This window comes from Rana temporaria, chromosome 8, assembly GCF_905171775.1.
Source record: "Rana temporaria chromosome 8, aRanTem1.1, whole genome shotgun sequence".
Classification (NCBI taxonomy): domain Eukaryota; kingdom Metazoa; phylum Chordata; class Amphibia; order Anura; family Ranidae; genus Rana; species Rana temporaria.
Genome location: NC_053496.1, coordinates 177,191,922 through 177,216,346, shown reverse-complemented (window position 1 = coordinate 177,216,346; position 24,425 = coordinate 177,191,922). Strand labels below are relative to the sequence as shown.

The 24,425-nt window shown below is 45.3% G+C and overlaps 1 protein-coding gene and 2 long non-coding RNA genes across 3 annotated transcripts; all 3 read right to left on the bottom strand.

Moving 5' to 3' along the window:
• Positions 1–4,404: 4,404 nt before the first annotated feature.
• On the bottom strand, positions 4,405–17,803 carry LOC120910533 (zinc finger protein 418-like). The gene is made up of 7 exons (XM_040322290.1): positions 17,765–17,803; positions 17,506–17,641; positions 17,002–17,052; positions 15,269–16,941; positions 7,926–8,036; positions 7,662–7,797; positions 4,405–6,070 (listed from the first exon to the last, which is right to left on the bottom strand). Exons 2-7 carry the CDS (start codon positions 17,561–17,563, stop codon positions 4,668–4,670), a joined length of 3,432 nt encoding a protein of 1,143 aa, XP_040178224.1. The 5' UTR covers positions 17,564–17,641; positions 17,765–17,803; the 3' UTR covers positions 4,405–4,667.
• Positions 8,492–10,523, bottom strand: LOC120910231. The gene is made up of 3 exons (XR_005741433.1): positions 10,129–10,523; positions 8,615–8,782; positions 8,492–8,528 (listed from the first exon to the last, which is right to left on the bottom strand). It is a non-coding gene; the product is annotated as an uncharacterized LOC120910231 (long non-coding RNA).
• Positions 17,804–18,338: 535 nt separating the features above from the next.
• On the bottom strand, positions 18,339–20,340 carry LOC120910246. The gene is made up of 3 exons (XR_005741450.1): positions 19,949–20,340; positions 18,456–18,613; positions 18,339–18,369 (listed from the first exon to the last, which is right to left on the bottom strand). It is a non-coding gene; the product is annotated as an uncharacterized LOC120910246 (long non-coding RNA).
• Between the last annotated feature and the right edge of the window lie 4,085 nt (positions 20,341–24,425).

The following is a 24,425-nucleotide window of genomic DNA, read 5'->3' as shown; positions in this document are numbered from 1 at the left end:
TTACGTGGGGTCATGAATAGTTTACATAAAACACGCCCCCCTGTTCCTCATTTGATTTAGGCGCGCTTACGCCGGCACATTTACGCTACGCCGACGTAACTTTGGACGCAAGTGCTTTGTGAATACAGCACTTGCCTCTCTAAGTTGCGGCGGCGTAGCGTAACTACGATACACTACGCCCGCTTACATTTACGCCGCCCTACGAGAATCTGGGCCATAGTGTCTACAAAATAGGGAATAGATTTATGGCATTTTAGGTAATGGCGGCGATCTGAGATTTTTAGCAGGACTGCAACATTGCGGCGGACAGATCGGACACATTTTTGGGACCATTGAGACATTTATAAAGCGATCAGTGCTATAAAAATGCACTGATCAAGGGGTTAACTGTGTTCCATCGTGTGTGTTTCTAACTGTGGGCGGGGGGGGGTGACTAGAGGAGGAGACATATCGTTGTTCCTGATTAGTAAAAACAGACGATCTGTCTCTCCTCTGCTGTCAGAACAGGGATTTACACATACACATCCCTGTGACCGCCGGCCACGCGCATCAGGTCCCCCGCCATGTACAGCTATGGCGATTTGCGGAAACTAGCCGACCTGCTGCAGTATAATGACGCCGGCAAGTGGTTAATATTGCATACTGTGTAAAACTGCAAACATTTTCAATAAAAACACAATAAAAAAAAATAAAAAATTAAAATTTTATTAAAATAATTACAGAGCCATCATCCACATACAGAAATAGAACAATGTAAATTAACCATTTCAGCCCCAGAAGGTTTTCCCCCCTCAACCACTTAAGGACCGCCTCCTGCACATTTACGTCGGCAGAATGGCACGGCTGGGCCCAGCCACGTACCTGTACGTCCCCTTTAAATACCTAACCGCGGGTCGCAGGCGCGCACTTGCGACCTGATCCGAAGCTCTGTGACCGCAGGACCCGTGGACCGGATCGCTGCCGGTGTCCCACGATTGGTCACGGGAGCTGAAGAACAGGGAGAGGTGTGTGTAAACACACCTTCTTCGTTTTTCACAGTGGCAATGTCACTGATCGTCTTTTCCCTGATATAGGGAAAGGCGATCAGTGACGTCACACGTCCAGCCCCGCCCCCCTACAGTTAGAAACACATATGAGGTCACACATAACCCCTTCAGCGCTCCCTAGTGGTTAACTCCTAAACGGCAATTGTCATTTTCACAGTAAACAATGCATTTTTATAGCAATTTTTGCTGTGAAGATGACAATGGTCCCAAAAATGTGTCAAAATTGTCCGATGTGTCCGCCATATTGCCGCAGTCATGAAAAAATCGCTGATTGCCGCCATTAGTAGTAAAAAAAAAAATATTAATAAAAATGCCATAAAACGATCCCCTATTTTGTAAACGCTATAAATTTTGCGCAAACCAATCGTTAAACACTTATTGCGATTTTTTTTACAAAAAAATATGTACAAGAATACGTATCGGCCTAAACTGAGGAAACAAATGTTTTTTTATATCTTTTTTGGGGGATATTTATTATAGCAAAAAGTAAAAATTCTAAATTGTCGCTCTATTTTTGTTTATAGCGCAAAAAATAAAAACCGCAAAGGTGATCAAATAACACCAAAAGAAAGCTCTATTTGTGGGGGAAAAAGGACGCCAATTTTTTTTGGGAGCCACGTCGCACGACCGCGCAATTGTCAGTTAAAGCGACGCAGTGCCGAATCGCAAAAACTGGCTAGGTCCTTTACCTGCGTAATGGTCCGGGGCTTAAGTGGTTATTGACCAGGCCATTTTTTTGCGATACGGCACAGTGTTATTTTAACTGACAATTGCGCGGTCGTGCAACACTGTACCCAAACAAAATGTATGTATTTTTTTCCACAAATAGAGCTTTCTTTTGGTGGTGATTGATCATGAGCGTTATCACCCCAATACCACAAAGGGGGATACACAGAGGACACGACACTGACATACTCTCTGAGACACTGATGGGTATGACCTCTGTATCACTGATGATGAAGATAAGAACTGGGAAATAATGGAGCTGATCACTGTGAGCATGAGGAGCAAAACCAAGATGGCAGCAATGGAAATATTCTATGTGGCATTTGTAGTGGCTTCATGTATCCTTAGAATATTAGCTGGCATATATTTGTAACTGGACCTTTTAGATCCGCTGGGACTGGACCTTTTAGACTCTCTGAAACTGGACCTTCTGGACTCTCTGAAACTGGACCTCCTGGACTCTCTGAAACTGGCCTTCCTGGACTCTCTGAAACTGGCCCTCCTGGACTCTCTGAAACTGGCCCTCCTGGACTCTCTGAAACTGGACCTTCTGGACTCTCTGAAACTGGCCCTCCTGGACTCTCTGAAACTGGCCCTCCTGGACTCTCTGAAACTGGCCCTCCTGTACTCTCTGAAACTGGCCCTCCTGGACTCTCTGAAACTGGCCCTCCTGGACTCTCTGAAACTGGACCTTCTGGACTCTCTGGAAATGGATCTTCTGGACTCTCTGAAACTGGACCTCTTGGACTCTCTGAAACTGGACCTTCTGGACTCTCTGAAACTGGACCTTCTGGACTCTCTGGAAATGGATCTTCTGGGTTCTCTGGAACGGGACCTTCTGGAGCTGGACCTTTTGGATCCTATGGAACTGGACCTTCGGGATCCTCTGGAACTTGGCTTTCTGGACTCTGAACTGGACCTTCTAGACTCTCTGAAACTGGACCTTCCGGATCCTCTGGAACTGGACCTTCTGGGCTCTCTGGAACTGGACCTTCTGGGCTCTCACATCTCACTAATATAACACCAATGGAAGACTCTCTATGAACTAAGCACATTCCAATCACCAATCATCTAAAAATGATGTTCATTTGTAGAAAATGACTCAGAACAATATATTGTAGAGTAGAGCTTTCTTGTTTATTCTAGAAAATCGGATTACATTAATAACACACAATGAATAATCTAAATTAAATCTTGCATAGCTGAAGTAAAAGAAAAATCCAATTTAAAAATAATTATACTTTAGTCTGTCCAATAAAAAGTTAGTTCCTTCAGTAAAGCAAATAGATGTACAGTATATTGGCTAATAGCAACCAATAAAAAGTATGGTCCATGGGTTGTCGTACTCTATGGTGGGGCCTGTGTGAGTGCGGGACCAAGTCAGCATTGTTTAGAGGATCGTATTACTATAATTCAATCCCTGCAGATCTATAACTATGACATCATTCCAAAAAAATCCCATTGCACTTTGGCCACGCCTCCAAATAAGCCAATATGAACACAAAAACTTTATTAGTCTTTATGAATATTCTGGGGTCCAAGAAGTGATTTTCTTTAACCACTTCCATACAGGGCACTTACGCACCTTCCTGCCCAAGCCAATTTTCAGCTTTCAGCACTGTCGCACTTTGAATGACAATTGCGCGGTCGTGCTACACTGTACCCAAAGAAAATTGGCGTCCTTTTTTACCCACAAATAGAGCTTTCTTTTGGTGGTATTTGATCACCTCTGCGATTTTTTTTTATTGCGCAACAACTAAAAAAAGACTGAAAATTTAGAAAAAAAATTATGTTTTTATTTTTTTCTGTTAATTTTTTTGTAAATACGTTTTTCTCTTTCAATTACGGGCACTGATATGGTGGCACTGATGGGCACCGATGAGATGGCACTGATGGGCATCGATGAAATAGTACTGACGGGCACAGATGAGGTGGCACTGATTGGCGGCGCTGGTATGCAGCACTGATGGGCACTCATAGGCGGCACTGATGGGCACACATAGGTGGCACTGATGGGCACTCTTGGGTGGCACTGGGCACTCATAGGCGGCACTGATGGGCACACATAGGCGGCACTGATGGGCACTCTTGGGCGGCACTGGGCACTCATAGGCGGCACAGATGGGCACTCATGGGCGGCACTTATGGGTGGCACTGATGGATACTTATGGGTGGCACAGATGGGCACTGATAGGTGGGCACTGGGCATGGATGGGCACTGTGGGGTGGCACTGGACACTGGGGTGGCACTGATGGACACTGTGGGGCAGCACAGGTGATTTACCCAGGTTGCCAGTCAGTGCCCATTTGTGGGCACTGATTGGCATCTTTTTTTCTTAATGCTTTTTTTTTTTTTTTTTTTTTTTTACTTTGTTTTTTTTTTTGTTTCCGGCTTTTTTTTTTTTTTTTTTTGCCCACCCTGGTCCAGGGTGGGCTTCCCTGGTGGTCCATGTGGCGATCCGAGGGGGGGCTGCGCTGATAAACAATCAGCGCGAACCCCCCCTGTCAGGAGAGCCGCCGATCGGCTCTCCTCTACTCGCGTCTGTCAGACGCGAGTGAGGAAGAGCCATCAACGGCTCTTCCTGTTTACATCGTGATCAGCCATGATTGGACACGGCTGATCACGTGGTAAAGAGTCTCCGCCGGAGGCTCTTTACCGAGATCGGAGATGCAGGGTGTCAGACTGGCGCGCGCGGCACGAAATCCTGCAGGCCGTTCGTGAACGTCCTGTCAGGATTTCACAACCACTTCCCGGACGTAAATCGGCCATAGGCCGGGCGGGAAGTGGTTAACAGAAACATTTTATACATTCTGATTATAAGGAAGGACACACGTTCTCTGGAGGTTGTTCTTGCCACACTCCCCATTGGTCCGTCTGAACATAAAAAAAGGTGGTTAGTTCATGTGAATTCTCTGGTGTCGATTAAGCCCACTTTTTTGACTGAAGCATTTCCCGCACTTTAAACACGAATGGGGACGTTCCCCCGTGTGAACTCTCTGGTGTCTAAGAAGTTTATCTTTCCGGACAAAACATTTCCCGCACTCTGAGCATGAATAGGGACGTTCATCTGTGTGAACTCTCTGGTGTAGAAGAAGTACTTCTTTCTGTATGAAAGATTTCCCACACTCAGAACATGAATGAGGATAATCGCCTATATGAATTCTTTGGTGTTTAAGAAGGTGTTCTTTCCGAACAAAACATTTTCCGCACTCTGAACACGGAAAAGGACGCTCGCCGGTGTGAATTCTCTGGTGATTATTAAGTTCGCCTTTCTGAGCAAAAGTTTTCCCACACTCTGAACAAGAATATGGACGCTTGCCCGTGTGTATTCTCTGGTGTTTAAGAAGGTTTCCTTTTTCGTGGAAACATTTCCCGCACTCTGAACATGAATAGGGACGCTCGCCCGTGTGACTTCTCTGATGATTAACAAGATTTCCTTTCTGATTGAAACTTTTCCCACACTCTGAACAAGAGTAAGGACGCTCGCTCTTGTGAATTCTCTGGTGGACAACAAGGTCTCTTTTCTGAATGAAACGTTTCCCACACTCTGAACATGAGAAAGGACGCTCACTTGTGTGAGTTCTCTGGTGTTTAAGAAGGTGTCCTTTCTGAATGAAACTTTTACCACAGTGCGAACACAAGAACGGACGCTCACCTGTGTGAATTCTTTGGTGACTAACAAGTTCTGCTTTCCGAATAAAACATCTCCCGCACTCTGAACATGAAAAGGGACGCTCACCCGTGTGAATTCTGTAGTGTTTAAGAAGGTTTCCTTTGTCAGTAAAACGCTTGCCGCACTCTGAACATGGGAAAGGACGCTCGCCTGTGTGAACTCTCTGGTGACTGAGAAAGTTTCTTTTCACATTAAAACATCTCCCGCACTCTGGACATGAGTAAGTACGCAAACTCTTATGACTTTTCTGGTGTGTAAGAGGCTCTCTGGTTTCTTTGGATGAATTCCCACACACTGTAGATGACAAGGAATGTTCTCCTGTGTGAGATCCTTCATGGTTCAAGGAAGATTCCTCTGGATTAGATGGATCTGTACTGTGAGATTCAAGAGTTTGTGGAACTTTAGAAGAATCCTCAGGATCAGAGAAATCCCAGGATCTCTCCATTTGATAGGTTTTATGATGTATTATTTGTGTAATGCGATTCACTCCTGAAGAACGTTGTGTGGTAGGATTTTCTCCTGGAGAACGTTGTGTGGTGGGATTTTCTCCTGGAGAACGTTGTGTGGTGGGATTTTCTTCTGCTTTAATTTCTGAAGATACGTTATTCAGGACATAGTGTCCTCCTGTTGGATAACAATGTTTAAATGTTATAAGAATTCTTCATTCCTTTCATTCAGAATTTATATACAGTATGTTGGTCTAACACTCTACAGTGTCTCAGATAAAAATACAGCAACTCCACCTCATTTGTTGGGAACATGACATTATATTGAGGAATGGAGATGGACCTTTCATATGGTGTACAGTATCTCCTCCTCATTTGTTGGGAACATGACGTTATATTGAGGAATAGAGATGGACCTTTCATATGACCTTCTTCATGTCTGTCTGTCCACCTGCAAGGTGATTAATGTGGCCAGTCTCTGGGTGGAGACCAAACCTGATTTAAGCCAGCCAAGCCTACAATCTCAGTATCTCCTCCTCATTTGTTGGGAACATGACGTTATATTGAGGAATGGAGAGGGACCTTTCATATGGTGTACAGTATCTCCTCCTCATTTGTTGGGAACATGATGTTGTATTGAGGAATGGAGATAGACCTTTCATATGGTGTACAGTATCTCCTCCTCATTTGTTGGGAACATGACGTTATATTGAGGAATGGAGATGGACCTTTCATATGGTGTACAGTATTTCCTCCTCATTTGTTGGGAACATGACGTTATACTGAGGAATGGAGATGGACCTTTCATATGGTGTACAGTAACTCATTCCCATTTGTTGGGAACATGACTGTGACAGACCTAGCTGGGACAGAGGCTTTTGGAGAGGACTGAATGCTATCCTCTTGCCTTCTGATTATGGGACCTGGATTTTAAGGGAACAATACTCTTTGCAAGGTGTATGCCTGGGGACCTTGAAGTAATGTTACTTTTGGATTCAAGTCCATGTCCCCACAAAACACACAGACTCTGGGAACCCTGTATGTGCCATATTATAGTGATGGCTACATAATGTTGGAGCTCGTAGAAGATGCTCATGTCATCATCCCCAGCCACCTGTCTGTTTGTTGTCTGTTATATGTGTTTATTGTAAATAAGGCTACTGTGAGCTCTAAATCTTTCACCCAGTGTTGTTTGTGTTAATTAACTCTGCTATTGTGAGAAGGTTTTCTGTGTCTCTATTTATGATAATGTTGATTGTGTCTTCTGAGCTAAAAGACGGCAAGTCTGTCCTAAAGGTCATGCCTCAGAGTCACCTAGGCTTTCTAAAAAATAATAGCTCATGTTAATTAGGTTTCTGGTTACAGTTTGTATTGACACCCTTGTGTATATATTTGTGTGAGATCTCAAATAAAAAGGCTATTCCTGATGTACTCCAAGACTGGTGTTGTCTGGTGACTGTTGAGGATGAGGGTTCGTCACAATGACCTTATACTGAGGAATGAAGATGGACCTTTCATATGGTGTACAGTATCTCCTCCTCATTTGTTGGGAACATGACGTTATATTGAGGAATGGAGATGGACCTTTCATATGGTGTACAGTATCTCCTCCTCATTTGTTGGGAACATGACGTTATATTGAGGAATGGAGATGGGCCTTTCATATGGTGTACAGTATCTTCACATTGCAATTATTTAAATTCATCTTTTATACTCATAGAAGAAAAAGGAAAATGTGAACATTTCTGCATTCAGTGATTATTACTTACTTCTGCTGATACAAAGAGAAGATTCCTCCTGGTCACTTTTCATGGTCATCTCCTCAATAGACTGCTGATCTCCACTCACCAACGTCTCTTCTTCTTCCTCTTTAACCTCAAGTTTGATGTCTTTTCCTAATTTATCCTGAACCCCAATATGAAAAATTTAAATATCTGGATAATTAAGTTCAATATAAAAAAAATATATATCTATAAGAAAGTTATTTTATCGTTTAGAATAACTTTTGAGTTCTATAGCTCAGTTCTTTCTACCTGATGATGGTGAGGGATGCTTTGATCTTCCGGTTTGGAATCCCGGGAATACTGAAGACTTCCCCCCTCCATAGACTGCTGATCTCTTCTCACCAACCTCTCCTCTTCTTCCTTTTTAATCTCAACTTTGATGTCTTTCAATTCTTCACCCTAAACCCCAAAGATAACAGAATACATTTATAAAAAGGAACAAAAAGTTACTTTGAAGAATGTGGTCTCCTAGTTTAGAATTATTTTTTAATTTTAGTTGCTCAGTCCCACCTACCTGATGATGGTGGGGGATGGTGTGACCTTCCTGTGTGGAATCCCGGGAATACAGAGGACGGGGACATCTCTCTGGTGGGTTCCCATTACTGGATCCATCTGTAGGAAACACACACACTGACTGAATACATTGTTTCTATGTGTTTATCAGATGATGGGGGATCTAGGTGGACCCTCCGTACTGCTCTCACCTTTACAATAAAGTCTCCTCTTACCCGGTGATGTGAGGGGCGGCTGATCGTCCATCATGACGTCCTTGTAGAGACCCTTGTGTCCTTCTAAATACTCCCACTCCTCCATGGAGAAATAGACAATGACCTCCTGACACCTTATAGGAACCTGACACACACAATGATACAGTCACCATCCAGACACATCCCTTGTCTGTTACTGGATAATGTCCCAGAATTCCCGGCATCGCTCACCTCTCCTGTCAGCTCGGTGATCTTCTTGGTGACTTCTAGAATCTTCCTGGCACTGGTTACCTCTATTGTCAGACAGTGAGGTGAAGACACTGTGATGGGCGATGTCCTGTGAAGATGGCTGCTGGGTGTTTATGGATCTCCAGATGTTTCCTTCACTATTTTATAATTCTGTGTATAGAGAGAAAGTAATTATCATAGAAGACGTCGTAGAATCCTTCTCTCCTCTCTAGATAGAACAATATTTTCATTATAGGGATAAGGATGAAGTCACGTGACCCTCCCAGAATCCTCCTCACCTAAATAGGACACACTTCTCTGTCGATAGACTGAGAATTATTTGGACTATACCAGGATGTGTAATGTCTATACTAGGGATGTTCTGTCTCGAGGTCATTCAGCTAAACCTTCTTATCCCATAAACTTCAGATACCATATTTCTTTGATCTCAGTTTATTAGAACAAGCTAGGTGAAACTACAAAAATAACAGAAACAGACCTCAATAAGTACACTATTGCATACAATACAGCATACATAGCAGAAACAACAATATACAATACAAGATGAGATAGTAAAAACCTACTTTTTAAATTCTCTAAGTGGTAATGGCGATAGATTGAGCAAGACATGCCCTGCTCCCTGCAGTGTCTTCTCAAAGCATGGTGGCTGTTTTTCACTTCCTGTGAAGATTCTACCCAGAATTCCCTGCTTTCTAACAACTTCCTTAACTAAACACATACAGTAATTAAATAACAGAACTGAAGCAATACCAAAAAAGAACACTAGATGGAGCCTGCACTCCACATATGATTGTCTTGTGTAAATTACGAACCTTAACCACTTGATCACCGCCTCATAGCCGAAATACGGCTACAAGGCGGTCGCTTAACTCCATGGACGTCCTCCCAGTATCGCGCTCCCGCGCGCCCCTGTGTGCTCGTATACAGAAGCGACCCCACTCGTAAGTCCCGCCCACATATGAAAACGGTGTTCAAACCACACATGTGAGGTATCGCTGCGAACGTTAGAGCGAGAGCAATAATTTTGGCCCTAGACCTCTTCGTCCCGGGCACTTCTCGACAGCAGTGACAATATCCGACAGAACACCGGCAAATTCCAAAGTTTTGCAGCCGCCCGACCTGCCCTTAGCAACTGCTCACTTCATCAGTAGGTAGAGGGCAGGCGGGTGTCTTGGACGGCTTTCACATGTTCCGAAAAAGTACAGATAACAACACAAAGGTGGTAGAGAGACCGGTGGAGGAGCAGGATGTGCTCTCCCTCCTCTCTGTACTCTTTTTTTCTCCAACACTCCAATGACATGCTGGTAGCTTATTGGCTCCGATCTAAATTGCCCCTAGTATGTGTGTGTATGAATGTGAGCTAGGGACCTTAGATTGTAAACTCATTGGGGGCAGAGACTGATGTGAGTGTACAATATAAATATTTATGTAAAGCACTGCGTAAATGAAAACGTAATATAAGTACCTGTAATAAATAAGTAATAAAATAAACGTACCTCAAGATCCAGTAATGTCTGTACGCTATTTCCTAACAAGTCACCTCTCCTCTGGAACTTCCTGTCTTTTACCCTACATCACTTCCTGTCCGTACATGACATCACTTCCTTCTTTGCGTTCCACGCTCAGGAGTAAGATCACCATCTTGTGGAGAATTGAAATACTGCAGCCTTCATTCATAAATACTTCAGTCTTCATTCATACATTAAAAGTCTTTACATTTTCTGTACATTTATTATTTTTTGTTGTTTATCCTTATCCATTAATTACATGTATAAAAACCGCACCTATCACAAGGCGTCAATCTCTGCATATGCAGACACTGGTCAATAACATGCTTAACCACTAGCTGACGGGCGTACGACTTTGTACGGCCGCAGCGCGGCTCTAGATCTCTAACAGGCCGTGTTTTTACGGCCGAGCCTTTCCTCGCTCCCGAGCGCGCAGCGGGGAACTCCTGTGCTGGCCGTGTGCCTCGGACACAGCCAAACACAGATCACGGTAAATAGCCAATCACAGCGGCTATTTACCGTGCGATCTGTGCGGCCAATGAGAGATGATCTCATATATAAACATATGAGATCATCTCTCATTGCCGACTCTCCCCTCCTCACACAGACACCGCGTGTGAGGAGTGGAGAGCAAACGGAGCAAAGAGCGATTTAAAAAAAAAAAAGTGACAAATCAGTGCCCCAGTACCGCAGTGTCCCCCAGGACCACCTGTGCCCCCCAGTACCAAAGTGCCCACCAGTACCACAGTGTGCCCACCAGTACCACCGTGTGCCCACCAGTACCACCGTGTGCCCACCTGTGCCACCTCATCAGTGCCCACCTGTGCTGCAGTCAATCAGTGCACATCAGTACCCATCTCATCAGTACCTATCTCAGTGCCATCTGTGCCGGTTCATTAGTGCCATCTGTGCCGGTTCATTAGTGCCATCTGTGCCGCCTCATTAGTGCCCACCTGTGCCGCCTCATCAGTGCCCACCTGTGTCCACCAGTACACAGGCCTCATCGGTGCACATCAGTACCCATCTCATCAGTACCCGCCTCAGTGCCATCTGTGCCGCCTCAGTGCCATCTGTGCCGCCCGAGTGCCATCTGTGGGCATTTGTACTTTCCTGGCTTGTTAGGGTCTCATGAAATGAGAGAGGCCTTCAGTACATCAGATGTGATCATTTTTTATGATTTGCACTATAGCTTGTAGACTCTAAAACTTTCACACAGACCAAATAATTTCCAAAAACTTTGGGTTATTTTTATCAAAGACATGTAGCAGCATAAATTGTGGCCAAAATGTATGAAGAAAAATTAATAATTTGCAAAATTTTATCACAGAAACTAAGAAAAAATAATTTTCTTCCCAAATTTTCGGTCTTTTTTCATTTATAGTGCAAAAAATAAAAACCGCAGAGGTGATCAAATGCCACCAAAAGAAAGCTCTATTTGTGGGAAAAAAAGGACAAAAGAATCACATTACGCCGCCGTAGCACAAACGCCGTACGCCACGCCAGCATAGCGCAGAGAGGCAAGCATTGAATTCAGCAAGCCAGTGCTCCCAACGCTGCGCCAGTGTGGCGTGGTATTAGAAGGCGTACGCCGGCGTAGGTGGAAATGCGCGTGACCCATGCAAATGAGGCGTCACCCATGCAAATGAGGCGTGACCCCATGCAAATGATGGGCAGAGCGCCAGACAGATACGGGTCACGCACTGCGCATGCGCCGTGGACGCATCCCCCTGCGCCTGCTCACAACCACGTCGGAACAACTGCCTAAACTACGCCGGATCACTGCGTACGGCGTGAACGTAACCTATGCCCAGCCAGACACACGTCCAATGTAAAATACGCCGGATTGTGTTCCTTGGTGCAGACCTTTGCATGTCTGCTGCTGGGTTGCGACTCCTTAATGGGGAATAACTTTACGCCGGACGTACAACTTACGCGCACCTCGCGTAGCCTGCGTCGGGCGCACGCAGGTTCGTGAATCGCCGTATTTCCCTCATTTGCATGTTTGAATGGCTAATCAATGGGAGCGGCACCATGCACCCAGCCTAAATGTGCGCCCACTCTACGCCGGTGTAAGCAAGATACGTCGGCGGGGTGTAGCCTGGTTTTAGGCGCATATCGGTTTGTGGGTCTGGCGCACAGATACGACGGCGCACATTTGCACTTACGTCGGTGTAACTTGTTATACGTCGGCGTAAGTGCTTTGTGAATCTGGGCCTATGTGGTCGATTTTCCTCCCTCAAAAGAAATGACCACTGTAATCCAGCCCAAATTGCATATTACTTACTGTTTAACCACTTGAGGACCGCCCCACGACGATATACGTCGACAAAATGGCACGGCTGGGCACAAGGGCGTATATGTATGTCCCCATTAAGGGCCCAGCCGTGGGCGGCACGCTCGTGACCCGCTCCTCTTCTCCGTGACCGCCCCCGCGGGAACAGCGGACCGATCGCCGCCAGTGTCCCGCGATCGGGTCACAGAGAGGAAGAACGGGGAGAGGTAAGTGTAAAAAAACCTCTCCCCGTGCTTCCTCGTGTGGCTGTCACTGCACGTCTGTTCCCTGTGTTAGGGAACGACGATCAGTGACGTCACATGCACAGCCACGCCCCCCTACAGTAAGAACACTCCCTTAGGGAACACTTAACCCCTACAGCGCCCCCTCCTGGTTAACCCCTTCTCTGCCACTGTCATTTTTACAGTAACCAGTGCATTTTTATAGCACTGTTCGCTGTAAAAATGACAATGGTCCCAAAATAGTGTCAAAGGTGTCCGATGTGTCTGCCATAATGTCGCAGTCACGAAAAAAAATCGCTGATCGCCACCATTAATATTAAAAAAAAAAATGCCATAAAACTATCACCTATTTTGTAAACGCTATAACTTTTGCGCAAACCAATAAATAAAACCTTATTGCGTTTTTTTTTTACCAAAAGAATGTAGAAGAATACGTATCGGCCTAAACCAGGGGTGCCCAATCTTTTGAAGAGCGAGGGCCAATTAAGCAACTTGGTTACCAGTCGCGGGCCACAATGAGCGGAGCAGGCGGATGACAGGTCACGGCTACTCTATAGGCCCTTCGATCTGCCCAGATGGAAGGGGACGAATTCCTTTACGTTTTTCGGATTGGAGGTAGGCGGGCGTAAACAGACATCTGTCGCTCTATGGAGGGGAATTGTGGGTCCCATTTGGTCGGGCTGATGGTGTGAAAAGGGCATAAGACTGCTTTCACACTGATGTGCTGCGGTTTACCCATACCGCGGGTGCAGCGAAGTGCACCTGTGTCTATCCTGCGGGTAAGCTGAACTTTGCCATCGACTCCCCCTGTGGTAAAAGCCGGCGCTGTAGAGGATGCATCGGCTTATGGGGCTCTGCAGCCGCTTTCTTCCTCTATCACCAGCTGCATTCAAAACACTGATGCTGCAGTATGGCGGGTCGGCAACCTGCGATCTGGGCTTGCCATCCCGCCATTCCAGAGCAGGAGGTCGTGGGCCACATCATAGGGCTCCGCGGGTCACATGTGGACCCCGGGCCACAACAGAGAAAAAAAAATAAAAAATGTATATATTTTTGGGGGATATTTATTATAGCAAAAAGTAAAAAATATTGAATTTTTTTCAACATTGTCGCTCTATTTTTGTTTAGAGCGCAAAAAATAAAAAACGCAGAGGTGATCAAATACCACCAAAAGAAAGCTCTATTTGTGGGAAAAAAAGGACGCCAATTTTGTTTGGGAGCCACGTCGCACGACCGCGCAATTGTCAGTTAAAGCGACGCAGTGCCGAATTGCAAAAAGGGGCCTGGTCCTTTACCTAAGTGGTTAAAGAAACTTTAAAAAAACTTTAGCCAGATTCAGGTAGAGACACGACGGCGTATCAGTAGATACGCCGTCGTAACTCCGAATCTGCGCTGTCGTATATTTAAGCGCATTCTCAAACTGAGATACGCTTAAATGTTGCTAAGATACGAGAGGCGTAAGTCTTCCTACGCCGTCGTATTTTTGCTGTCTATTTACGCTGGCCGCTAGGGGCATGTACGCTGATTTACGCCTAGAATATGTAAATCAGCGAGATACGCCTATTCACAAATGTACGCACGGCCGTCGCAGTAAAGATACGGCGTTTACGTAAGGCGTTTTCAGGCGTAAAGATAAACCACCAAAAAGATGGCGCAGCCAATGTTAGGTATGGACGTCGGAACCGCGTAAATTTTTACGTCGTTTGCGTAAGGCGTCCGTGAATGGGGCTGGGCGTAATTTACGTTCACGTCGAAACCAATGAGTCTGCGGCGTAATTTGGAGCATGCGCACTGGGATACGTCCACGGACGGCGCATGCTTTATTTACATAAAACACGCCCACCTCTTCACAATTTGAATTAGGCACGCTTACGCTGGCACATTTACGCTACGCCGCCGAAACTTAGGACGCAAGTGCTTTGTGAATACAGCACTTGCCTCTCTAACTTGCGGCGGTGTAACGTAAATTACATACGCTACGCCCGCATAACTTTAAGCCACCGTACGTGAATCTGGCTAACAGAGTGTATTTCCGCCCATACATTGAGCACTTCCTGTACTGTTAACCAAGCCTCCTTCTCAATCCAACATTTCTATGGCAACCCTGCCTCATAGCCACTTGTTTAATTTCATAGTATATACTTGTGCTGATTATCTAGTGTTTGCCTATGTCAGTCTTATCGGCTTCAGATCATAAGACTGCAGTAATTCAGTCCGATGCCCAGGTTTACTCTCCATGTGATGTCACATGGTCACATGGGGTGTAGGAGGAGGAAGCTCTGAGTGATTATGCAGTCTCGTGGGATTCCATGGGCTGTTGTACTCTATGGTGGGGCCTGTGTGAGTGCGGGGCCAAGTCAGCATTGTTTAGAGGACCGTATTACTATAATTCAATCCCTGCAGACCTATAACTATGACATCATAGTACATTGTACTTTGGCCACGCCTCCAAATAAGCCAATATGAACACAAAAACTTTATTAGTCTTTATGAATATTCTGGGATCCAATAAGTGATTTTCTTTAACAGAAACATTTTATACATTCTGACTATAAGGAAGGACACACGATCTCACACTCCCCATTGGTCCGTCTAAACATAAAAAAGGTGGTTAGTCCATGTGAATTCCCTGGTGTCGATCAAGGGCACTTTTGTAACTGAAACATTTCCCGCACTCTGAACACGAATATGGACGTTTGCCCGTGTGAATTCTCTGGTGTTTAAGAAGATTTCCTTTTTCGTTGAAACATTTCCAGCACTCTGAACATGAAAAAGGATGCTCGCCGGTGTGAATTCTCTGGTGTCGATCAAGGGCACTTTTGTAACTGAAACATTTCCTGCACTCTGAACACGAATATGGAAGCTCGCCGGTGTGAATTCTCTGGTGTTTAAGAAGGCTTCCTTTTTCGTTGAAACATTTCCCGCACTCTGAACAAGAAAAAGGACGCTCGCCGGTGTGAATTCTCTGGTGTTTAAGAAGGCTTCCTTTTTCGTGGAAACATTTCCCGCATTCTGAACATGAAAAAGGACGCTCGCCGGTGTGAATTCTCTGGTGATTATTAAGTACGTCTTTCCGAACAAAAGTTTTCCCGCACTCTGAACACGAATATGGACGTTTGCCTGTGTGAATTCTCTGGTGAGTAACAAGATTTCCTTTTTCGTGGAAACATTTCCCGCACTCTGAACATGTAAAAGGACGCTCGCCTGTGTGAATTCTCTGGTGATTATTTAGTTCACCTTTCCGAACAAAAGTTTTCCCGCAATCTGAACATGAATATGGACGTTTGCCTGTGTGAATTCTCTGATGATTATCAAGATTTCCTTTCTCGCGGAAAAATTTCCCGCACTCTGAACATGAAAAAGGACGCTCACCGGTGTGAATTCTCTGGTGAATGACAAGATTTCCTTTCTCGGGGAAACATTTCCCGCACTCTGAACATGAAAAAGGACGCTCACCAGTGTGAATTCTCTGGTGAATAACAAGATGTCCTTTCTGAGCGAAAGATTTCCCGCACTCTGAACATGAAAAAGGACATTCTCCCGTGTGACTTCTTTGGTGAACAACAAGGTCTCTTTTCTGAATGAAACCTTTGCCACACTCTGAACATGAAAGAGGACGCTCACCTGTGTGAGTTCTCTGATGTGTTAGAAGGTTTCCTTTCCGAGCGAAACCTTTACCACAGTGCGAACACGAGAACGGACGCTCACCTGTGTGAATTCTCTGGTGATTAACAAGTTCTACTTTCTGAATAAAACATTTCCCGCACTCTGAACATGAAAAGGGACGCTCACCCGTGTGAATTCTGTAGTGTTTAAGAAGGTTTCCTTTGTCAGTAAAACGTTTGCCGCACTCTGAACATGGGAAAGGACGCTCGATAGTGTGAACCCTCTGGTGACTGAGAAAGTTTATTTTCCCATTAAAACATCTCCCGCACTCTGGACATGAGTAAGAATGCAAACTCTTATGACTTTTCTGGTGTGTAATAGGCTCTCTGGTTTCTTTGGAAGAATTCCCACACACTGTAGATGACAAGGAATGTTCTCCTGTGCGAGATCCTTCATGGTTCAATGAAGATTCCTCGGGATTAGATGGATCTGTTGCTTTATCTGTACTGTGAGATTCAATAATAATAGTATGTGGATCCTCAGAAGAATCCTCAGGATCAGAGAAATCCCAGGATCTCTCCATATGATAAGTTCTATGATGTATTATTTGTGTAATGCGATTCACTTCTGGAGAACGTTGTGTGGTGGGATTTTCTCCTGGAGAACGTTGTGTGGTGGGATTTTCTCCTGGAGAACGTCGTGTGGTGAGATTTTCTCCTGGAGAACGTTGTGTGGTGGGATTTTCTTCTGCTTTACATTCTGAAGATACGTTATTCAGGACATAGTGTCCTCCTGTTGGAAATCAATGTTTAAATGTTATTAGAATTCTTCATTCCTTTCATTCAGAAGTCATATACAGTATGTTGGTCTAACACTCTACAGTATGTCTGGAATTGGGGGCAATCATAAAGTATCAATACAAACCAGATAAAGATACATCATCTCCACCTCATTTGTTGAGATGAACCTTTCATATGGCCTTCTCCATGTCTGTCTGTCCACCTGCAAGGTGATTAATGTGGCCAGTCTCTGGGTGGAGACCAAACCTGATTGAAGCCAGCCAAGCCTGCAATCTCAGTATCTCCTCCTCATTTGTTGGAAACATGACGTTATATTGAGGAATGGAGATGGACCTTTCATATGGTGTACAGTATCTTCACATTGCAATTATTTAAATTCATCTTTTATACTCATAGAAGAAAAAGGAAAATGTGAACATTTCTGCATTCAGTGATTATTACTTACTTCTGTTTATATAAAGAGAAGATTCCTCCTGGTCACTTTTCATGGTCATCTTCTCCATAGACTGCTGATCTCCACTCACCAACGCCTCTTCTTCTTCCTCTTTAACCTCAAGTTTGATGTCTTTTCCTAATTTAATCTGAACCCCAATATGAAAAATTTAAATATCTGCATAATTAAGTTCAATATAAAAAAAATATATCTATAAGAAAGTTATCTATAGTTTAGAATAACTTGAGTTCTATAGCTCAGTTCTTTCTACCTGATGATGGTGAGGGATGCTTTGATCTTCCGGTGTGGAATCCCGGGAGTACTGAAGACTTCCCCCCTCCATAGACTGCTGATCTCCACTCACCTGCGGCTCTTCTTCTTCTTCCTTTTTAATCTCAGCTTTGATGTCTTTCAATTCTTCACCCTAAACCCCAAAGATGACAGAATACATTTATAAAAAGGAATAATAAGTTACTTTGAAGAATGTGGTCTCATAGTTTAGAATTATTTTTTAATTTTAGTTGCTCACTCCCACCTACCTGATGATGGTGGGGGATGGTGTGATCCTCCTGTGTGGAATCCCAGGAATACAGAGGACGGGGACATCTCTCTGGTGGGTTCCCATTACAGGATCCATCTGTAGGAAACACACACACTGACTGAATACATTGTTTCTATGTGTTTATCAGATGAGGGGGATCTAGGTGGAGCCTCCGTACTGCTCTCTCCTTTACAATAAAGTCTCCTCTTACCCGGTGATGTGAGGGGCGGCTGATTCTCCATCATGACGTCCTTGTAGAGATCCTTGTGTCCTTCTAAATACTCCCACTCCTCCATGGAGAAATAGACAGTGACCTCCTGACACCTTATAGGAACCTGACACACACAATGATACAGTCACCATCCAGACACATCCCTTGTCTGTTACTGGATAATGTCCCAGAATTCCCGGCACCGCTCACCTCTCCTGTCAGCAGATCAATTATCTTCTTGGTGACTTCTAGAATCTTCTTGGCACTGGTTACCTCTGTTGTCAGGCAGTGAGGTGGAGGCACTGTGATGGGTGATGTCCTGAGAAGATGGCTGCTGGGTGTTAATGGATCTCCACTATTTTATAATTCTGTGTATAGAGAGAAAGTAATTATCATAGAAGACGTCGTAGAATCCTTCTCTCCTCTCTAGATAGAACAATATTTTCATTATAGGGATAAGGATGAAGTCACGTGACCCTCCCAGAATCCCCCTCACCTAAATAGGGCACTCTTCTCTGTCGATAGACTGAGAATTATTTGGACTATACCAGGATATACTAGGGATGTTCTGTCTCAAGGTCATTCAGCTAAACCTTCTTATCCCAAAAACTTCAGATACCATATTTATTTGATCTCAGTTTATTAGAACAAGCTAAGTGAAACTACAAAAATAACAGAAATAGACCTCAATAAGTACACTATTGCATACAATACAGCATACATAGCAGAAACAACGATATACAATACAAGATGAGATAGTAAAAACCTACTTTTTAAATTCTCTAAGTGGTAATGGCGATAGATTGAGCAAGACATGCCCTGCTCCCTGCAGTGTCTTCTCAAAGCATGGTGGCTGTTTTTCACTTCCTGTGAAGATTCTACCCAGAATTCCCTGCTTTCTAACAACTTCCTTAACTAAACACATACAGTAATTAAATAACAGAACTGAAGCAATACCAAAAAAGAACACTAGATGGAGCCTGCACTCCACATATGATTGTCTTGTGTAAATTACGAACCTTAACCACTTGATCACCGCCTCATAGCCGAAATACGGCTACAAGGCGGTCGCTTAACTCCATGGACGTCCTCCCAGTATCGCGCTCCCGCGCGCCCCTGTGTGCTCGTATACAGAAGCGACCCCACTCGTAAGTCCCGCCCACATATGAAAACGGTGTTCAAACCACACATGTGAGGTATCGCTGCGAACGTTAGAGCGAGAGCAATAATTTTGGCCCTAGACCTCTTCGTCCCGGGCACTTCTCGACAGCAGTGACAATATCCGACAGAACACCGGCAAATTCCAAAGTTTTGCAGCCGCCCGACCTGCCCTTAGCAACTGCTCACTTCATCAGTAGGTAGAAGGCAGGCGGGTGTCTTGGACGGCTTTCACATGTTCCGAAAAAGTACAGATAACAACACAAAGGTGGTAGAGAGACCGGTGGAGGAGCAGGATGTGCTCTCCCTCCTCTCTGTACTCTTTTTTTCTCCAACACTCCAATGACATGCTGGTAGCTTATTGGCTCCGATCTAAATTGCCCCCAGTATGTGTGTGTATGAATGTGAGCTAGGGACCTTAGATTGTAAACTCATTGGGGGCAGAGACTGATGTGAGTGTACAATATAAATATTTATGTAAAGCACTGCGTAAATGAAAACGTAATATAAGTACCTGTAATAAATAAGTAATAAAATAAACGTACCTCAAGATCCAGTAATGTCTGTACGCTATTTCCTAACAAGTCACCTCTCCTCTGGAACTTCCTGTCTTTTACCCTACATCACTTCCTGTCCGTACATGACATCACTTCCTTCTTTGCGTTCCACGCTCAGGAGTAAGATCACCATCTTGTGGAGAATTGAAATACTGCAGCCTTCATTCATAAATACTTCAGTCTTCATTCATACATTAAAAGTCTTTACATTTTCTGTACATTTATTATTTTTTGTTGTTTATCCTTATCCATTAATTACATGTATAAAAACCGCACCTATCACAAGGCGTCAATCTCTGCATATGCAGACACTGGTCAATAACATGCTTAACCACTAGCTGACGGGCGTACGACTTTGTACGGCCGCAGCGCGGCTCTAGATCTCTAACAGGCCGTGTTTTTACGGCCGAGCCTTTCCTCGCTCCCGAGCGCGCAGCGGGGAACTCCTGTGCTGGCCGTGTGCCTCGGACACAGCCAAACACAGATCACGGTAAATAGCCAATCACAGCGGCTATTTACAGCGCGATCTGTGCGGCCAATGAGAGATGATCTCGTATATAAACATATGAGATCATCTCTCATTGCCGACTCTCCCCTCCTCACACAGACACCGCGTGTGAGGAGTGGAGAGCAAACGGAGCAAAGAGCGATTTAAAAAAAAAAAAGTGACAAATCAGTGCCCCAGTACCACAGTGTCCCCCAGGACCACCTGTGCCCCCCAGTACCACAGTGCCCCCCAGTACCAAAGTGCCCACCAGTACCACAGTGTGCTCACCAGTACCACCTGTGCCCACCAGTACCACCGTGCCCACCTGTGCCACCTCATCAGTGCCCACCTGTGCTGCAGTCAATCAGTGCACATCAGTACCCATCTCATCAGTACCTATCTCAGTGCCATCTGTGCCGCCTCATTAGTGCCATCTGTGCCGGTTCATTAGTGCCATCTGTGCCGCCTCATTAGTGCCCACCTGTGCCGCCTCATCAGTGCCCACCTGTGTCCACCAGTACACAGGCCTCATCGGTGCACATCAGTACCCATCTCATCAGTACCCGCCTCAGTGCCATCTGTGCCGCCTCAGTGCCATCTGTGCCGCCCGAGTGCCATCTGTGGGCATTTGTACTTTCCTGGCTTGTTAGGGTCTCATGAAATGAGAGAGGCCTTCAGTACATCAGATGTGATCATTTTTTATGATTTGCACTATAGCTTGTAGACTCTAAAACTTTCACACAGACCAAATAATTTCCAAAAACTTTGGGTTATTTTTATCAAAGACATGTAGCAGCATAAATTGTGGCCAAAATGTATGAAGAAAAATTAATAATTTGCAAAATTTTATCACAGAAACTAAGAAAAAATAATTTTCTTCCCAAATTTTCGGTCTTTTTTCATTTATAGTGCAAAAAATAAAAACCGCAGAGGTGATCAAATGCCTCCAAAAGAAAGCTCTATTTGTGGGAAAAAAAGGACAAAAGAATCACATTACGCCGCCGTAGCACAAACGCTGTACGCCACGCCAGCATAGCGCAGAGAGGCAAGCATTGAATTCAGCAAGCCAGTGCTCCCAACGCTGCGCCAGTGTGGCGTGGTATTAGAAGGCGTACGCCGGCGTAGGTGGAAGTGCGCGTGACCCATGCAAATGAGGCGTCACCCACGCACTGCGCATGCGCCGTGGACGCATCCCCCTGCGCCTGCTCACAACCACGTCGGAACAACTGCCTAAACTACGCCGGATCACTGCGTACGGCGTGAACGTAACCTACGCCCAGCCAGACACACGTCCAACGTAAAATACGCCGGATTGTGTTCCTTGGTGCAGACCTTTGCATGTCTGCTGCTGGGTTGCGACTCCTTAATGGGGAATAACTTTACGCCGGACGTACAACTTACGCGCACCTCGCGTAGCCTGCGTCGGGCGCACGCAGGTTCGTGAATCGCCGTATTTCCCTCATTTGCATGTTTGAATGGCTAATCAATGGGAGCGGCACCATGCACCCAGCCTAAATGTGCGCCCACTCTACGCCGGTGTAAGCAAGATACGTCGGCGGGGTGTAGCCTGGTTTTAGGCGCATATCGGTTTGTGGGTCTGGCGCACAGATACGACGGCGCACATTTGCACTTACGTCGGTGTAACTTGTTATACGTCGGCGTAAGTGCTTTGTGAATCTGGGCCTATGTGGTCGATTTTCCTCCCTCAAAAGAAATGACCACTGTAATCCAGCCCAAATTGCATATTACTTACTGTTTAACCACTTGAGGACCGCCCCACGACGATATACGTCGACAAAATGGCACGGCTGGGCACAAGGGCGTATATGTATGTCCCCATTAAGGGCCCAGCCGTGGGCGGCACGCTCGTGACTCGCTCCTCTTCTCCGTGACCACCCCCGCGGAAACAGCGGACCGATCGCCGCCAGTGTCCCGCGATCGGGTCACAGAGAGGAAGAACGGGGAGAGGTAAGTGTAAAAAAACCTCTCCCCGTGCTTCCTCGTGTGGCTGTCACTGCACGTCTGTTCCCTGTGTTAGGGAACGACGATCAGTGACGTCACATGCACAGCCACGCCCCCCTACAGTAAGAACACTCCCTTAGGGAACACTTAACCCCTACAGCGCCCCCTCCTGGTTAACCCCTTCACTGCCAGTGTCATTTTTACAGTAACCAGTGCATTTTTATAGCACTGTTCGCTGTAAAAATGACAATGGTCCCAAAATAGTGTCAAAGGTGTCCGATGTGTCTGCCATAATGTCGCAGTCACGAAAAAAAATCGCTGATCGCCACCATTAATAGTAAAAAAAAAAATGCCATAAAACTATCCCCTATTTTGTAAACGCTATAACTTTTGCGCAAACCAATAAATAAAACCTTATTGCGTTTTTTTTTTTACCAAAAGAATGTAGAAGAATACGTATCGGCCTAAACCAAGGGTGCCCAATCTTTTGAAGAGTGAGGGCCAATTAAGCAACTTGGTTACCAGTCGCGGGCCACAATGAGCGGAGCAGGCGGATGACAGGTCACGGCTACTCTATAGGCCCTTCGATCTGCCCAGATGAAAGGGGACGAATTCCTTTACGTTTTTCGGATTGGAGGTAGGCGGGCGTAAACAGACATCTGTCGCTCTATGGAGGGGAATTGTGGGTCCCATTTGGTCGGGCTGATGGTGTGAAAAGGGCATAAGACTGCTTTCACACTGATGTGCTGCGGTTTACCCATACCGCGGGTGCAGCGAAGTGCACCTGTGTCTATCCTGCGGGTAAGCTGAACTTTGCCATCGACTCCCCCTGTGGTAAAAGCCGGCGCTGTAGAGGATGCATCGGCTTATGGGGCTCTGCAGCCGCTTTCTTCCTCTATCACCAGCTGCATTCAAAACACTGATGCTGCAGTATGGCGGGTCGGCAACCTGCGATCTGGGCTTGCCATCCCGCCATTCCAGAGCAGGAGGTCGTGGGCCACATCATAGGGCTCCGCGGGTCACATGTGGACCCCGGGCCACAACAGAGAAAAAAAAATAAAAAATTTATATATTTTTGGGGGATATTTATTATAGCAAAAAGTAAAAAATATTGAATTTTTTTCAACATTGTCGCTCTATTTTTGTTTAGAGCGCAAAAAATAAAAAACGCAGAGGTGATCAAATACCACCAAAAGAAAGCTCTATTTGTGGGAAAAAAAGGACGCCAATTTTGTTTGGGAGCCACGTCGCACGACCGCGCAATTGTCAGTTAAAGCGACGCAGTGCCGAATTGCAAAAAGGGGCCTGGTCCTTTACCTAAGTGGTTAAAGAAACTTTAAAAAAACTTTAGCCAGATTCAGGTAGAGACACGACGGCGTATCAGTAGATACGCCGTCGTAACTCCGAATCTGCGCTGTCGTATATTTAAGCGCATTCTCAAACTGAGATACGCTTAAATGTTGCTAAGATACGAGCGGCATAAGTCTTCCTAAGCCGTCGTATCTTTGCTGTCTATTTACGCTGGCCGCTAGGGGCATGTACGCTGATTTACGCCTAGAATATGTAAATCAGCGAGATACGCCTATTCACAAATGTACGCACGGCCGTCGCAGTAAAGATACGGCGTTTACGTAAGGCGTTTTCAGGCGTAAAGATAAACCACCAAAAAGATGGCGCAGCCAATGTTAGGTATGGACGTCGGAACCGCGTAAATTTTTACGTCGTTTGCGTAAGGCGTCCGTGAATGGGGCTGGGCGTAATTTACGTTCACGTCGAAACCAATGAGTCTTTGCGGCGTAATTTGGAGCATGCGCACTGGGATACGTCCATGGACGGCGCATGCTTTATTTACATAAAACACGCCCACCTCTTCACAATTTGAATTAGGCACGCTTACGCCGGCACATTTACGCTACGCCGCCGTAACTTAGGACGCAAGTGCTTTGTGAATACAGCACTTGCCTCTCTAACTTGCGGCGGTGTAACGTAAATTACATACGCTACGCCTGCATAACT